This window comes from Python bivittatus, unplaced genomic scaffold (assembly GCF_059951505.1).
Source record: "Python bivittatus isolate LINGU-HERP-01145 unplaced genomic scaffold, Pbiv_v1 ctg000220_np1212, whole genome shotgun sequence".
Lineage (NCBI taxonomy): Eukaryota > Metazoa > Chordata > Lepidosauria > Squamata > Pythonidae > Python > Python bivittatus.
In genome coordinates this window covers 33,607,457-33,626,100 of record NW_028277048.1, presented here as the reverse complement: position 1 = coordinate 33,626,100, position 18,644 = coordinate 33,607,457, and the positions used below count along the sequence as shown (strand labels likewise).

General features: G+C 39.6%; 1 protein-coding gene across 4 annotated transcripts in view; it reads right to left on the bottom strand.

Annotated features, from left to right (window-relative positions):
- Positions 1-18,644, bottom strand: part of ARSG (arylsulfatase G) — a 125,432-nt gene that overhangs the window by 65,590 nt on the left and 41,198 nt on the right. For 3 of the 4 annotated variants that reach the window (XR_015795726.1, XM_088138305.1, XM_088138306.1), the window contains exons 2-6: positions 17,397-17,762; positions 10,558-10,745; positions 9,279-9,326; positions 7,999-8,110; positions 6,573-6,710 (exon numbers count right to left, since the gene is read on the bottom strand). Coding sequence is in view for 3 of the 4 variants with exons in the window: in XM_088138305.1 (XP_087994431.1) it covers positions 6,573-6,710; positions 7,999-8,110; positions 9,279-9,326; positions 10,558-10,745; positions 17,397-17,617 (707 nt within the window). In the remaining variant the exon portion in view is untranslated. Of the gene's footprint in view, positions 1-6,572; positions 6,711-7,998; positions 8,111-9,278; positions 9,327-10,557; positions 10,746-15,960; positions 16,063-17,396; positions 17,763-18,644 lie in introns of those variants that run through there. The other variant, XM_088138307.1, reaches the window with a different exon arrangement.

Genomic DNA, 18,644 nt, shown 5'->3' with positions numbered 1-18,644 from the left:
ATTCTGTCCTCCACTACTGCTCTAAGAGGTCGATTCAACCTTTCAAATTTAGCTGTAACCTTAATTTTTTAAAAAAATCAAGTTTTACTTTGATCTTGGAATAAATCAAACCTTTCATTCATTTGAATGGATACAGGAAATCAAATTCTCCTACCCTCCTCAGCCTGTCAATTTTTCTCTTAAAACAAATCTTGTGCTAACATTAGGAAAGAAATGCAGGACTCAATGCAGCATTAAGAAAGAAATGCACAGAACATTTAAAAAAAAAAAAACTAGATGTACAGTCGTGTGAAAAAGGAAGTACACCCTCTTTGAGTTCTATGGTTTTACGTATCAGGACATAATAAAAATCACCTGGTCCTTAGCAGTTCTCAAAAGTAGGTAAATGCCACCTCAGATGAATAACAACACATGACATGGTATAATATGTCGTGTGTTGTTGCTCATTTGAGGTTGTATTTACCTACTTTTGAGAACAGATGATTTTTATTATGCCCTGATACACAGAATTCAAAGAGGGTGTACTTTTTTTTTCACACTTCTGTATTTCTCCCATACATTTAGTTTGGCCATAAGCCTCTGAAAAATTACTTCTCTCAGAGCAAGCCTTCTCCCACAACTAAGTGTTTTGCTGTGATCCTGCAGGGATCTTATGCACTCATGGTATTTCATGACCTTCATGACTCTAGATTAACAAAGATATTCAAATCCATTTTGACATCCTCTGTGGCATCTTTGGCAACATAAGATATAATTGCCTGGTCAGCTGTTGGGATCTTTCAGATGGAAGTGCAATCATCATACTCACATAAAATGAGTCTACCTACCCCCAGCCATATGATGGCATAACCATGGGCTTACAACTCCAAACAATTACAATATACCCCCGTGCCAAAGGCAATGAACCAAGAGCAGGGAAACACTCTTTGAAGCAGTGAATGATACTTCAGACTGGCAGTGAATCTCTGCCTTGTGCCTGAAGGACTGATCTGTATTCTCACCGAAGTAAATCCATGGCTTGCTTTACCTGCCACCTTCCTTTCCAGTACCATGCTGGCAAAATTAGGTAAAGGAGTCCAAGTGTAACTCTGGCTGATGGTTTTCTGTCTCCCCAATTGGCCCCAAAGGGCAAGTGATTTTTCCCTGTGGTCAAATAGGGATTCACTGTGAGTGCTACTAGGTTTGCAAATGCGTAAACATGCTTGTGCTCTTTCCCCCACAGGCTTAACCCCTCAGGTTCTCTGACAAATTCATTTCCTCCTGGGCCATGGCAGTACATAAAAACTGGAACTTTGGGGGCTTTTCCTTAACCCAACTCTGCATGCTGGGGCAGGAACATACAATACAGGCAATCAAACAGCATCTCAAGGACACCAACGTTTAAACAGACTTGATGTCCCTCCCCAAAGACATTTTTTTAAGTAGCTCTCGCACCACCTACAGACCCACTAGATACTTAAACCAAATCACTGTTTCTAAACTGAGGCGGGCCCTAAGCCTAGCATGGTTTAATGCACCTTTAATCAGCATTTTTAAAGGGGAGATACAAAAGGATTCCATTCAAATTCAGACTCTGCCCATGTGGTGACTGAACCACAGACCATCAAATATGCCTTACTATACTGTCCATTTTATGCTAACACTTGCCCTGAGCTGATAATTCCACACCTGATTATATATCCTGGATGCTCTGATCAGTTCTATTTAAACCTCTTACTATAAGATTCAAATGACTCTCTCTCTTTAAGTGTGGCCAAATTCTGTCATGTGATATGTAAGATACGCAACAGCCTCACTGACAAATCTGTTCACCTAATTAATCAATATCAATTTTATGTATCCAAGTGTTTTACGGACTGGTCAATGACCAGGACAAAGATGCTGCTCTGTTCTGTTCTTGTGTTCACTTGTAAAATTGTAGCAGGAAAACTAGAACTGAGAATGAGCCAAAGATAATGAAGGATGCTCAGAACAACAAAGACTTCTTCAGATATGCTTAAAGTAAAAGGGAAAAAAATCGGCGCACCAGTTGTTCATGAATATGGCAAATGTGCACTAGAAACAAAACCAAAGGTACTCAGTCTTCTTTGAGAAAAGGATATGCCTTTCACTGAGCAATTGTGAATGGAAGGATGAAGGAAGAGGATGCCAGCTTCAGCTTATTAGAAACATAGTCAGGGAATACTTACTGACCTTGAATGGAACAGATGGGCTGCATCCTAAAGGGCTGAAGAAAACTGCTGATGTCTGGCTCAAGGGAATGGAAAGATCTGGATAACTACACATCAATTAAGCAGATCGATATCTGGGAAGATTTTAGAATAAGTCATTAAAAAATCAATTTGTAAACATCTTAACAAATCCAGAAATCCAGCATGGGTCAACAAAAACAAATTTTGTCAGACTAACCTCACTTCGTTTTTTGATTGGGAAATGTACTTACTAGAATTGCTATGGAAGTAATGTACATCAGTTTCACTAGACCATTGATAGAATATGCCATGACATTCTGATTAGCAAGCTAATTAAGCATGGGCTAGATGGTATGTCTGTTAGGTACATTAAGTGTGGTGCAATAGTGTTCAGTCCTGGGCTCTTCAATATTTTTATTAATGATCTGAATGAACAGGTGCATGGAATGTTATCAAAAATGGAAGAGAAAACAGTATTCAAAAGGATCTTGATAGGTTAGAGAAGTGAACTGGAAACAGCAGGTGGACATTTACTTGAAACAAATACAAAGTTCTTAATAAAGAAAAAGAAATCTAATAGTACACATGAAAAGGATCTGGAATATTACCACCTAAATATAAATCAGTAGTGTATCAGTAATCAGAATAATTTTCCAATGCAAATGCAGCTTTCCAAGTAAATTACAAGAAGTAATAGTTGCACTACAATCTGCAAAGTTCAGACCCATCTCAAATACTATACTGTATCCATCCTAAAATATTCAGAGAAATTAGAATAGATACAAAAGGAATAATCAGAAGAAGTCTCATGAGAAGGAACCGAAAGAGCTGTTTTCCTTGAGGGAAAAAACTATGGAGGAGGGATGTGATACCGTTCTTCAAGATTGTCACCCAGAAGATCTAGGTCTTTCTCTATTGTTTTAGGGTGCAGAATAATAATGGATTTAAGACAGATTTCAACTGAACATTAGGAGCAGCCTAACATTTCCTTTAGCTAAATGTTTTCAGTCAAGGATAGATTCCTGCACTGAGCAGGTGATTGGACTTGAGGACTACTCCTGATGTTATGAATCCATGATTACTGTGGATAAAGGCAATATTAATACATCAAAGTAGTATATAATTCAATGAATATGAACAATCAAAACAGCCAAATACAATTCAATCAAAACTCTTTGTCAATAGTTTGCTAAATAACACAATCACTTAGAATTATATATCTTTATGTAACCAAGACTCTCAAGTTACTCAACTATACAATGGATCCAAAATATTATAACAAGAACCACATTATTTAGTAAGATTGCAGTTCCAAAGAGACACATTTATAAACAACTGTAAAGCCCCAAGCATTTCTTAGCAGACATTTTGGGCTTTTCAGTCGTTTATAAATGCAGACTGAGTTACAACTGTGTCACATATTCTTGGCATATTATTAATACATTCTATTTATAATTATTTTGCTTATTTTAGGACATGATGTGGAATCAACTATTTTCAGTACTGTAGAAGTTGCTTTTGTCATCCTAAGTTACCAACAGTTTCTAAATAAATATACACGATATTTCTATCCCAATTAGTTCATTTTGCTTTGGTTGAGCTGTAGCAGTTTTTATTATGACCTGTTTACAATAATAATTTAAAAGATTTAAATTGTTTTTACTTCCTAGAAAATGCAGCTAGCAAGACTATGGAATCAGAAACTACAATAAAATTGGCTTGGTTCCTCCACTTCTCCATTCTCAATGTACTTGGAAGGTACTTGGCTCATTTTGATTATCATCACTTTCCCCAGTGCTGAAAGCTTATTATATAACACTTTCCTTCCTCTCAGCAGCTGTGGCTGTATCTTTTACCCCAGCTATCTACAGTAATACAGTAGTTGATCCCGGAGCTGCTAAAAATGCTTCTGCTTTGCCAAATACCGTGTGCTTTTAAGAGAGGAAAAGCTGATAGTATAAGAAGGCAAGCCTGACTAGTTGGCTCTTACAATACTAGCTCTCAGGGTCTTGCACGGAGCACTTTCAGGCATTACACAGAATAACCTGCTGAAGACAAAGGCAGAGTGAAACTTCTCTCAGGATGACAGGTGTACCTGTTGGATCGCATCTGGCTTGTTGGTCATAAAAACTGGGCAGGGACCTCACGCTTAACTAAAAGTTTTGTAATCAGCTCTGCAGAAGTTAACACTTCCAACCAAACAGAGGTAACGGACTTATTTTTCACTGGGAACTTTACCAGATTATCCTACAGCTGTTACCAAAAATGAAATTCTTTGTCAAGTTCCCCGTCCCTCAAAATGAACATAATAGGTCAATAGCTCCCAATGTGAGACCTTCCTTTCTGCTTGTCCTGAGAAATTCCCACCCCTAAAATCCAAATACTGCACCATTTTTTGTTTTTACAAGAAGAAAAACCGCCCTAATACTGGAGGAGACACAGAGTTACTCCAGGGCATTGCTCATGCAGAGTCTTCCCTCCCTTACAACCACCCCTTGCAGATGCGCCCTTAAAGCCCTTGCTGGCTGTCGGGACTACACCGCCATCATGCTGGCAGAAAAATCACACAATTAAATAGCATAAATAATTGAATAGTAGGGAGGCAGAGAAAGCATATAGGGTAACTTGTTGAAAGGCTGACTGGTTTATAAATCTCACCTGCACTGATCACTCTGAATACAAGAGGAAGAAAGTAGTACATTTTTAAGACAATTAGAACTGGAAAGGTTTTTCTGAACTTGCCCCCGAGTGAAGGACCAACTCAGGAGCCCTACTGAATAACCCACACTGGGACAGCTCAGTATAAATACCCTGAATGTTGGCCAGCCAAAAGAAGAAGAAAACCTTGATTTTAAACACCTGTCTCCATTAGTAGACATTTGATATTACTCAAAAGGGAAACTTGCAAGCCTTTGCTTATCCAAGAAAAGCTAAATTTTCCTTACCAATCAGAACTGCAGCCTAGCCAGAGTAACCACAATGAGGTATAAAGTGGCCCATTGTTACCTTTACATTACAGGTAGTCTTTCCTTAACAACCACTCATTCAACAACCATTCAAAGTTACGGCAGTGCTGAATGAATGGCAGTTGAGACCGGTCCTCGAAGTTCTAACCGTTGTACCACACCCATGATCACGTGATCAAAATTTGGGCACTTGGCAGGCCGCCTGCAAGTGACCACAGGAGCACTTCAACTCCCCCCATCTTCCCACCCCATCTCTGCCCTTTTGGCCACCCTGCACTCTGCCGCATACCCTGCTGCCCCCGGCCACCCCAGCTGACCTTTGCTGTCTTCTTCCTCCCACTGCTAGCCCAGGATCCAGGTGCTAGGTGAGGGTGCAGCCCTGGGGTATGCACAGCGACCACGGCAGGGCAGCAGAGCTTCATCTGCCAAAGGGAGCTTGCCAGGCCCGGCCAGGGAGGAGGCAGCAGGATGGGATGGCGAGGCGCGTTCCATTGCTGGGCAAAGCAGGAGAGGCGATGGCGACTCCCAGGGTGAAGGTGGAGGCTGTGAGTGAGGCACTGTTCAGGATGGCTGCAGAACTGGAGGAAGCGGAGGGACGAGGGCTTCCCAGAGGTGCAGCGTGCTCTGCAGTTCACGTTGGAAGCGCTCCTGAAGAACTGGCCTGTGGGGCTTCAGTGAGGGGTGGAGGTGAACCCAGTGCCCTAACCCTAACCCTAACCTTTATGAGGCTTTGTGGGAGGAAGGCTGGGCCAAGAGTGAGCAGAGGGCCTCTGGGTAGGTTCTGTCAGCACCGGGCTCACCTCCACCCCTCACTGAAGCTCCGCAGGCCATTCTCCAGAGCATTTCCAACGTGTGCTGCACAGCACGCACCAGAAGCACCTCTGGAGAACCAGTCTGCGGGTTTCAGCAGAGGGACTGTGGGTAGGCTCTGCTGGTGCTGGGCTTGCCTCCACCCCTTGCTGAAACCCCGCAGGCCAGTTCTCCAGGAGCACTTCCAACATGAGCGGTACAGCATGGGCTGCACCTCCGGGAAGCCCTCGTCCGGGTGGGGAGAGTTGAAGCGCAGGTGAACGCGGCAGGGCAGGACAAGCATGAGATCCTGGCCTAATGACAGTGTGATCCTGGCCTAATGACTGCAATTGGAACTGCTGGAACTGCCACTGCTAAGTGGTATGGTCACATGATGTTTCACCTAACGACCGCTTTGCTTAGCAATGGAAATTCCGGTCCCAATTAGAGTCGTTAAGCAAGGACTACATGTACTTTATAATGGAAGGGAAAATTTCCAATCTTTTCTTAAGAGCTTCATGAGAGAGAAGGGGAATGTATAAAGTTAGACTCCAAGGTAATTTGTACAATGCCAACCCATTACTATTTTCCTAAGCAACGTCAATGTTCAAGGAGATTTTCTTACCTGGCATAGTGGATGAAATGAATAATTTTTTCTGTATACTTTGCAGCCAAGGTAGTTAAGTTTACAGGCTGTTGGACAATTGCAAGATTTTCAAAAAGAGGAAGTGCAACTTCAGGATAGCAGTTTGTCTGAGGGTTACTGAAAAAAAATTATAAGATCTTAAGCATGTAATAGCAGATTAATACAGAAGTGGGTTGTAAAAGTATTATTTCTTTTGGTAGTTCTGCAGCCTCTACTAATATCTTTTGAGCACAGCAATAAAATAAGCTAAAAACAGATCCAGGTTACCTTTGCTCTCCGTGGTGGATTAAATTACTTGTCACCGCAATGAGGACTGGCCTTTATGAAAAAGACAGGGTAGGACCCCAGTGGGAAAGTTTCAAACTGCCTCAGACTGTTCTGCAAGGAGAACAGGGCTTAATGTGGTTTGGGACCTGGTAGTTGCAGGACCACCTGCTGCAACCTAAATGGACCCAATGTACTACAGGTAGACCTCGCTTACCAACTGCCCTGTTCAGCAACTGTTCGAAGTTACAGTGGTGCTGAAAAATAACTTTACGACCAATGCCCACATTTACAACCTTCGCAGAGTCCCTCAGTCATGTGACTGCTGTTAGAGTCAGTATGCGTTGTCCTGTGCCTGACCTGTTGTTTTTCTTTTTCTATCCTTTTGCAGAGCAGAGAGATTGGAGAGGAAGGGATTACAAGAGAATAAGCAGGCACGCAATGGGGAATACACATCAAAAGGAATGCAGTGGCACTACCGTGAGCACACTGTGCAAACAGCCCAGTGTATTTCCCATTGTGTGCCTGCTTAATCTCTTGTAATCTCTTCCTCTCCAATGAATGTAAATACTAACATTAATTCCCTTCTTGCCAATTATCCCAGCGCCCGGGTGGGCATTCTAAAAGGTGGGGGAGTGGGGAAAAGGAAAGCACAGTTGTAGTCACATGATTTCCCACTTAGTAAATGCTTCGCTTAACGACAGAGCTGCTGGTCCCAATTGTAGTTGCTAAAAGAGGACGACCTTTAGATGGTTTAGCAGAAAACTCCTTGTGGTCGCACACTTCCAGGAAATGAGGGAAGCCAAAGACAGAAGGCACTACTTCTCAGTGGCAGCACCTGCGCTTTCATGGAGATCGAGCTGGTCTCTTCCTTGATGACCTTCAGGAAGTTGTTAAAAACTGAGCTATTTTGGAAAGTGTCCCAATTGTGTTACACACTGGGCCATCTTTTATACTTTTATTTTTAGTCTGGGTTGATCTTGCTATCGTGTATGAGTTTTCTGATTTTCTGACTTAGTGACTGAATTGTAATTTTAAGCATAATATGAATATGTTAATGTTTTCATAATATTGTGTGAGCTGCCAAGAATCACTAGATTGTGGTGGGATATAAATGCAATAAACAAACAAACAAACATACCTGGCTGTTGCTGAGCATCTGGGACAAGCGGGGCAGGGAGGGAGATTATAACCTGGAGCATCAGTACAGCCCATATCAGGGCTATATGGTATCCCAAAGTAAAAATCAAAACCTAGAATTAAAAAGTCACAAGATGAAGATATCTGCGGCTATCTCAGTAACAGGGTCAGTCTCATATGAAATGGAATAAATTTCTACTTCTGATTTTGTCATCTGTGGCAACCCAACTGCAAGGACTCAGCAGGATACCTGTCAACTGATCATGATCTCATGGGTTCTATGAGAGTCATTTAAGAGTCCTAAGCAGGATTAGGTTCATTACTTCCAGAAAGGACACAGTATAAACATGTATTACCTCTCTCTCTCTATTTTTCTCCCTTCCCTCCCATAGTTTAAGAAATGTAGAATTTTTTAAAAGCTACTAGATAAAGATAAAACCATTTAACGCATTGTATTAAGCCCTAATATAACTTATTTCATTTTGGCTTAGTACATTGTGTGTTGCCAGCCAACTGTCATTGGCAGATGACAGTTGGGCAATCTGTAGTCTAGGGCTCCAAGCAGAGCCCAAGGCACATTTTTGCCCCCCATCCCTTGAGCCCTGACTTCAATTGCCACTGGTGGCAATTTTCTGCTAATGTAAGGGAGGAAACACACAAAAATGTAAGTCCTTAGATTCAATACAATTTTAAAAATCAAAGAAAAAACCCAACAATTCCTAAAAAAAATCACATGCATAAGATGACTCCACCGATTTTTGCATTGTCACTCAAACCACTACAGACTCAAATCTAGCAAAAGGTTGTCCAATGCAGACTGGATTTATAGCTAAGTCTGTTGTATGAACCTAGCCAACTGAGGTTTATTTAATAAAAGATGGTTAGGCAAATTACAGCCAGCATAATGTGAGCCCAGTCAATACATCTGTGGTCAAAGAGGGATTTTGGATAAAATAATAATGCTGATCAAAACTAAGAGTTTGTTTTGCGTTTACAGGATTATAAATCTACGTACCTATCTATGTATCTATCTGCTTTGTCGTGACCATGGGTCTTATAACATTAAAATACTTCTCTGTATAAAAGCATGTCTATTCTCCGCCATATAAAAAAATAGTGTTAAGGAAAAGCTACATTCTTGAATATCTTTCTTTCTATCCATAACATCTTAAGATATCTAACTGGAAGGTATGTACACCGAAGCATTCACTCTTATGCACCCAACTGCAGTTCCAACTAGAACAACCTTCACATTTCAGCAGAGGAAAATAGAAGTCTTACCACGAAAGCTGGGATGAAAAGGGCCATGATGTCCCAAGTGCCATTTCCCTACACAGAAAAGATATGGAGTAGAAAAGTGTCAGTAACTAAAGTGTGTCAAGGCAAATTAGTGACTGGAAAATGTTTAATATTGGCTACTTTAGCTCTGGGCAATTAGATAGAAAGGACCAGAATTCACAAACTGTGTCATCTTGACACATCAAAATCACTGAGCCTTTAAACAGTAGTTAGTATTAACAAGTCAAGCCTTTTTTTTTTTTTTTTTTGGTCTTGTGGTAGAATTGCTTAAGAACAGTGAGCTAAGGAACCCAGTCAGAAAATATTCAGCCATCATCCCTTCCCACCAAAAAAGCAGAAGAAAAATAACTCCATTCTCAGCATGAAGCTCAGACCTGCAAATATGCTTCACTTTCATCACATTTTAAATTACTTCACAAATATGTATCCTAAGGAAAGTGCATCTTTCTCTCCCAGCACCAGGACATTCTGGATATAGTGACTTTCCGAATATTACATGCTTACACAATAAGGGTGTATCTTAAGGCCAGTTTGCATATAGCATAAGAAAGGTTCCCCATCTTCTGTTGTGAATAGCCTCAAAGTGGCTTACAACAATATGCAAACTAAGATATAATTAAAAGGGCAATGTAAATTAGCAATAGTACCAAAAGATAAAGCAGAAAATTGAGCAAATCTTTAAAAAGGTAAAATTTATTGGAAGAGGAACCTTACTAAGATCCTGGAGGAAAACACGGGGCAAACTGCCAAATACAAAGATTTCTGAGACGGTGATAGCAAAATATCACTGCAAGGGAATCTAAGTTAGGGATTGTCCTATCCACAGAGATGCACTATCCAAGTAGTTCAGCAATGTTGCTGGGCTTCCCTGGCTATCTCAGTGAAAGCGTTTTTGGGCATGCACATGCCAAACCAGAACTTGGGATACACTTTTGCAACCAAGGGGCTCGGGCTTCTTTGAGGAGTAGATCCAGAGGATTAAAAAAAACAAAAAACAAACTACATGCACTTCCTTGGATTCATCATCCAAGATGACTTATGTTGCAAAGGTACTTCATAGTGTGGCAAATATTCCCAATTTACCTAATGACACTCTGGCCCTCTCTGTGCATCTCCAAAATCAATTGAAATAATCCACTGGTAATATCCCTTATCCGGCAACTAATCAAATCAAATCTTTATTATGGTCATAGACTAGCACATATCCAGCAACTAAAAATAGAACCAATTTAAGTTTTCTTTCTGTGGTAGATTAAATTACCTATCATAGCAGTGAGGTAGCCAGCTTCCTTCAGAACTTCTGCTAATATTGTCTCATTCAATGGGAGGCCTGCCACTGAAGTTACAGCAAAATTGTGGGTTACGCCATTACGAAGACCAAGACGCCCTGTAAGCAGAGAGGCACGTGATGGGGAACAGGTAGATGCAGCTGAATGGAAATCTACAAATCTAGAAAGAGACAAAAAAGGTTCCTATTATTTTTCATTTTTTATGTTCCTTTTATTTTGAAACAAAATATACTTGAGTTGGTTTATGGCAAGGTATCTAACTGTAGAACGTAATGTTTGTTTCCCTAGATCAGGCTACTGTATTGTAGGCAAGGCTGTCGAAGGCTACTTGGTTAATGTGGTTAGCCTTTGAAGTATATGCCCCCTTTTTCTTTCCTTATCCTCATACACTCAGTGTACTTTTGCACCAATGGATCTGGAGGTTTATGTTGTTCCTTTCATTAAACTCCTATTGACATACACTGGCATTAAGCTTGCTATGTTTATATCCTGTGTTGTCTTAGAAGTACACGGGGAAAGTGCCCAGACAATTCAAATGTGTACACACAGAAATAATTACTTTGGAATTAGTGCAAATGTGGGATGCACGTTTGTTAACTCGGCTTCTCAAGGCTGCGTACCATCCATGAGACACCCAAGTGAAAATCAATGCTGCTGTCTTCCTAGAGGACAAATCTCCCAACGATGCGACATTTTCAGTCAGGGTGGCAGTATCCAACATCTTCCTGAAAACCCACTCCCTAAAAGAACTGCTTTGTGTGACTAATGTGATTGATTTACTTTTGGAATGTCTCACTCCTATTACAGATTTTGAGATGCAGAATGTCCAAAATAAGTTTTTGGATTATGGAGAGTTTGGAATGGAGATGTGCTGATTAACATAGTTAAAGGGTAATTTATTCCATTTGATGACATCAAAGACCAGAAGGTCCAAAGCACAGGACAAACATTCTTGAGACTGCATCATATAAGGGGCAAGTCATCAGACTTTTTTTGCAGCTGAATGTTATCCTCTACATTAACATTTCACTTTAAAGAGGAAAATGTCAGCCATTCCAGAATTTTCAAAACTCAGAGACCACAATATAAGCTAATTATTTTTTCCCCATGTAGGATGAAGAAAAGCCATCATGTGACTGGCCTTTTTTTTTTTTAACTAACTTTGACTGTAAAGAATGGAGTAAAAGATTCAAAGCATGAATTAGCTATGCTACGATTCTGTCTACAACAGTCTTTTCCAGCCCAGTACTCTACTAATGTTTGAACTGCAACATACATTGGCTGCAGCCAACATGGGCAATTATCAAAAGAAGTTATCAGAGCTGTACTCCCAAACACCTGAAGACACCAGTTTGAGGAAAGTTGATGTACATTCTCAAGTCCTGGATTCATAAGCAAGAGTCTGCTTGGCCAGACAATCAAACTAAGTAAAACTGGGTGTCTTTAAATCTTATTCTTGGGGGGGGGGGGTCGACTCTGTCATGACTCCTTTTCATAAGTGTTTGCCATTGCTTTCTTTCTAGAGCTAAAAGAGAGTGTCTGGCCCCAAATCATCCAGCTGGCTTTGTGTCTGTAAATCAGAACTGAGAATCTGCTGATTTCTAGTCCAGTAACTACTATACCAAACTGGCTCTCCAAAAATCCTGGTGACTACCTGGATAAGTCCATACAGTTTTCTTGACATTTTTGGAAGTAGTTTGCCATTCCCTTCTTCTTCCTAGAGCTGAGAGAGTAACTAGCCCAGTTTCACCCAGTTGGCTTTGGTGCCTCACGCAGGGCTAGAACTCAGTCTCCCGGCTTCTAGTCCAGTGCCTTTACCCACTGAACTGACTGGCTCTCATAATGTACGTACAGTACTCCAAATAAAACAAACTACAACCTAGCCATAGAATTTGACTGAAATAATCCATAACAAACTGGCAGTTTTAAATCTTTATCAGAGAAGACTCTTGTTTTGATATTGTCCTTGTAGTTGTGAGGAGAATCCTACTGAGTGGAGCCCATAGTCCATTTATCACTGGCACATCTTTAAAACCCCTGTGGTCCATAAAACAAAGCTGAAACATTTTATGAAAAAAATTAGCAATAATTTGTTGCAAGTGAAATAAAAATAAATGCAATAGCAAAGAAATCAATACAATTACTTGGATGGATTATCTCATGATTTCCGTGTGTGATGGTGGGGGAATCTGTAACCAACACATTTTTGGAATTTGATTAATAAAAGGGTAAAAGCATTTGGCAGAACCATAAGAAGCATCTCATTCCTTGAGTGAGTTAGTTCAATGTAGGAGCATAGTGTGTCAGCTCAGAAATCCCTGGTTCAAATATTACTTCATAATAGTGACCAGAAAGCCATACGTCCCGTGCTTTCTACAGTGTCATCATTACCAGCCTTATAGGAATGTTGTATGGATTAATGGAAAAATTATATAAATTACTTTGTATATTCTAATATATAAATGGTAAGGAAATATGGAAAGAAACAGTATTTCAGATTGCTTCTTGGTGGACCTGTTAAATATAGAGCATATGCACAATTCATTACATAAATTTAATGGAGCATTTGATTGCTTTTCCCACACTCCAGATAGCAGCCCATGCTTTATCTCTTTCCAGTTTTTCACTGAATGAAGATAATTCATTCAAGCAAAAGCAACTGAATCAGAAGTGCAAATTTTTCTAAATATGTTTGGGGTGAGGTGGCTTTGACATCAACAGTGACATTCACTGGCACTATTTCATTCTCTTCTGAATTCTTATGAGTACACACTTAAGGTGTATGCATACAGATAAGAAGTATGCTCATCTGTGCATATATGTTTTAATATCTGAAGTTTGCAAAAATCACATTTTCAAATACTATAGCTGTGGTTTTGAAGCCAAAACTTTGCTTCTACCTTTGTCATCATCTTTTATGATCGGCTCTTAAGGAATAGTTTTCTTTGCCACAACAGAATTGAATATTTACTTGTAGGCATTCAGTATTTTTAAAATGATTTTGCTGTACGTAATGAGCAACAATTTGTTATTTTAAATTCCAGAACACATGTCAGGCTTCATACAAGCCTGGCTTTAAGTATCAGCTCTCCAGACACAAACCCTTTATTCAGGAACTGACTTACACAAGTTTCATAGACATGACTCGGACAGATTGCTTTCTTTGCTGCAGACAAGAATGAAGCCACGCAATACAGAAGATGTCTCCATTGTAGTACACAGCAACCAATGCCTAGACACACACACACACACACACACACACATACAGGTAGTCCCCGGGTTAAGAATGCCTGGTTTACAGATGACCCATAGTTAAGAATGGAGCTTATTATAGCAAAATTTGAGTTAAATACACAATGGTTCGAGTTCATTACACAATACTACTTATACAGTATTATACAATAATACTGTTCTGGCTTACGTACAGACCTTGGGAACGGAACTCGTTCTTAAACTGGGGACTACCTGTATATATGTGTGTGTGTGTATGTGTGTGTGTGTAGTATTTTTAATTAATATTTATCTTTTCTGTAAAACACTCAGAGTCATTTTCTAACGAGATGGGCGGTGACAAATTTGATATATAAATTGAATAAATAAATGAGCGCGCACACACACAAGCATGTGTGCACCTGTATGTGTATGTTCCAGAGTTAAATTCTAGGCTTTTTCCTCCTGCCTCTTTGTGTCAACCAAGAATTTAGTTTCTTCACAACCCTGAGATTGGGAGGCACTTGATCAATGCTGATTATAACAGTTCTGTGTGGTATGGAAACCAGCAGTTCCTGCTCCACCAGCTTTATTCCTGTAATACCTACTGTATATATATTCTTCCCTTCGTATCCGAGGGAATTCACTATGTTAGGGAGAGGAAACAGAGGAGAAAAGGGAGGCTGAGGTGAGTGATATACTGTAATCATGTAGGAAATGAAGCGCATCCTGCCATGAATGTGGATTGGTGTGGTCTGCTAGCATGGACAGGTTTTCATGTGTTTGAAATGAAATACAGAACCGGAAACAGGCTATTTGGATTCTATGTTGCAGTTCTATGACCAACCAAAATAGAAAAATAAACAAAATAATGCAAAAGGGGGGGGGGGCTCATGTCTCAATATATATACTGCTCTTAAATTGTTCTGCAAAAACAGGAGAAAAAACAAAACACTACTCCTGCTTGCACTATTAAAGGGAAATGAGCTATAACTAGCAGAAAGAAGGCTGACTGGCTGTTCTCCAAGATTTGTGTATGTGCCAAAATGGTATGAAGCAAACATGTTCAAGACAGATAACAGAAGATAAAAATGTGCACACTAAGCAAACAGAAATCCCTATCACTGGTGCTATCTCAAATCCTTGTTTTACCATTTGCCTGAGGAAGTTTTAATAGCCAGAGCTGACGTCTTTAGAGGAGCAATAAATGCTCAGTATATCCTAAAAACACAACTACAGTATTTATTAAAAGGGAGCATCTTTGTATTAAATCATGTCATAGTATTAGCATTTGTAGCAGTAGAAGAAGTGGTTCAAACTGACTGCCTCCCATGTTTAGTGAGATGTATGATATTAAGCAAGTTACAGTTTTAAAGACTGAGCTTTTAGGAGGAAAAGGTGCCAGTAAAATATTGGAAATCACTTGTAATTGACAGATTAAAAAATATAATGCATAAGGAACATAACTTCAGAAATGGATGGAAAAGTGACAGTAATCTACACATTCTTATGCCTTTCTGTTATTTATTTCAGCTGTGGTTGTCAGCTGAACTTTTAGAACTACCATGCTCCTGAGCATTTCTGTACAGCTAGCAACCAAAGTGATGCATATATGTATGTGAGTGGGTATATACAGTGCTCTTGAAATTCTGGGAAGAGCTATGAAGGAAGACCTATCAAATAGTGAATCCTCATATACCGCAGTGTTCTATATACTCCCATCTACTATGTTGGGATATAGTGAGCATCATACCTAGACCAGAAGTGTCCTGCCCTTTAACCCTTCCAAATTCTACTGCAAAAGCCACCCAGAATTGTTGAGAGTTGGGCAGCATACAAGTTTATATGACAATGAGGTTGAGGATGATGATGATGATGATGATGATAGTAATAACAATTTAGTTACCCCAAAGGAACATGACCCTGAATTTTAGACCGTCACTCCACAAAAGAAAAAGTAGAGAGTGGGGAAAAAGAGTAGACATCAGGGGGAAAAATGTGTAAGCCCAGATGAAAATCCTACACAATGCCTTACTTATGCACTGTGACAACCTAGGGGTGCCATCTCCTGATGATACCAACCATGAAGATTCCCCTTCCCACTGCCAATAAATATATATATATGACAATATTTGTGCATGTATCTATTGTGGATATATACTTACCAGAAAAGGGTAAGGCCAGGACAAAAGAATAAACTAATCAAATTAATGAATACTAATTAAAGTTGTCATCATATTTATTGATATCCCCCATCAGTTAAGACTCTGGATGATGAACAAGAAAGCAAAAGAGAAACAAGAGTAAACAAAAATAAAATAAACATATGGATGAATGCCCACAATTAGTTCAGGGTTGGTAATATAATAGTTTTAACCATTTTACAAAACGCAAGGAGGGAGGAGACAAATGTGCCCCCAGACTATGGGAACATACCATCTAGCCCACTCCCATGTATTTCTCACAGAGAAGGAAGGATTCTAGATATTCCTCTCTAGATGTCTGAACCAGATTAGCCCATTCAATTTTGCTGAGGTGGTGCCAGATGTATCTTGATGCTATGCCATATAAGGCTTTATAGGTAGTGACCAGAAGCAACACAATGTCCTTAATGTTGGTGTTCTTTGGCAGCAGCTGGACTGATCTGTCAGCTGTGTGGCCACCACATGCTGCAACTGCTACAGCCTCTCAGTCCTCTCCAAAGGAAATCTCATGAAGAGTGCCTTGCAGTAGTCCAACTGAGTAATGGTCAAGCTGTAATCAACCTTCACCAGAGTCACTCAAGGTCCTATATTTATTAAATAAATTTATCCCCCATCTGCATATGAAAGCAGTATCTAGCTGTTTTACAAAGTTTTGAGGGACTGATAGTATGACAAGTTTCCTTCCTGCAAAGGGGGATTAATGCTGTTAGTATTGTTTTTCTGGATACTCATTGGCTAAGAAATGGATTTTTATTCTGTTTAGGCATTTAGGTTTTTTTGTTTGTTTAATTCTATTTTACTTTTGTATTATTGTGATACATTATTCTTTTGGAATTGAGCAGCATATACATTTCAGAAATAAATAAACCAAGTATTCTCTGAAAATAACTCATATACTTTCCAGACCACATTTTTCTACTGGAATTGGCCCAACCACTTCAATCATGCCACAAGAAGCAGCTCGTTGTCCCCCATTTTTGGGAGGTCAAGGAGGTGGGTGAAGCCTAGAGCCATTGTTTTTCCACCATCAGGTTGGCTCTCTGGAATGGCCTTCTGTGGGAAGTGTGCTTGGCCCCAACTCTAGTTGCCTTCTGGAGGTTGCTGAAAACAGCTTTTCCAGAGGAGGCTGATGCAACATGCTATCTGGGATGTTTCTGTATTTTTGATTGTAAGTTTTTTGTATCTTTCATTTTTATTGTTACTTATCATTTTGTCATATGTTGTAAGCTGCTGAAAGTGTGCTTTTGATTGTGGTGCAATATAAATGTGATAAATAAGCAAACAAAATACACAACTATAAGCACAATCCCATAATCCTGTAGAATTTAAACAATTGTCTACACCCTCTAAATAAGTTGTAAATAAATGTGAACACTAGAGTTTGGTTTGAAACTTACCTCATTCCTTCCTGTGCTATCTTATCCAAATTAGGTGTACCTTTTTTTAGGTCCCAGTTGGCTCCAAGATCTCCCCATCCAATATCGTCTGCCAAAATTACTATGAAATTTGGTTTCTTGTAAACTGCTCTTTCCCAGTTAAAAAGAAGGCCTGGATGATAGTAAAAAAGTCCAGCAAAACAACTGACCAACACCAGTGTTTTAAGAAGCAGAATATCCATGGTATCAGGAAAACAGTTGTAGGAGACATCTCATGAACATTTATGGTTATTTTAAAAACATTCAAACACTGTAAATGTTCCCTGTGTGTTCTTTTCTTCAGAGGCAATGTGGATGTTTCAGATCAACTGCAGCATTCCCAAAATTCTGCAGGAAAGAGAATTAGAAGCAGAGATTAAAAGAAACACACATACACAGGCTGTAGGTACAGATACAACATCTATTTTTGCTCAAAAGGTGACCCTAAATTTAAGATGATTCCTCAAGAAAAAAAAGTAGACAGAAAACAACAACAACAACAGCAATGAACACAAAAGCAACATGCTTTGCAATGCTTGCTTGGGATCTTGTTGGTTTGTTAACTCCAGCTAAAATCAGTCCTGAAAATTTGTCTCCCTCCACTTACCCATTGCCCAGGAAATGTGTGTATTATAACCATATACCTAAACCATACACACACATGTGGGGCCAGGATATCTGAATTTCTGGTAATTAAATTGCCTGTAAAAGAAGAAACTCACTTAAATTAATTCTTTTACACACTAACTATTCTCACAGAGAAACATGCAAATACACAATTCACCTCCCTCCTTCCAACAGAAACTGCCAAAAATAATAAATAAGTTCAAGATGGAGAAAAGGTAGTTAAACAGGGAAAGGAAAAGAGAGAGAGAAAGAAGCCATGTCCAGGGGTTACAAAAAGAGTTAAATTTACCAGGCAAACCACACCTGCCTGGTAAAGCAGTTAATCTTCAAAGTCATCCAAGGTCTATATGCATTTGCATCTGTCCTAATTATCTTGCTTTCAACAACTACTTATCAGTAATATTTTCATACGCAATTATTTGGGGGAAAAAAATCACATGGAGAAGGCAGAAACATAAGTATTGGCCAGAGCAAATTATACCATCAAATTGTATTCACAGTGGTGATTTCGTAAAAGGTTATGGAAAGGAAACTAATGGAATTTACCATAAATCTGCACACTCACCTAAGAATTCTACCCCTCATTTACAGGAACCCCAAATC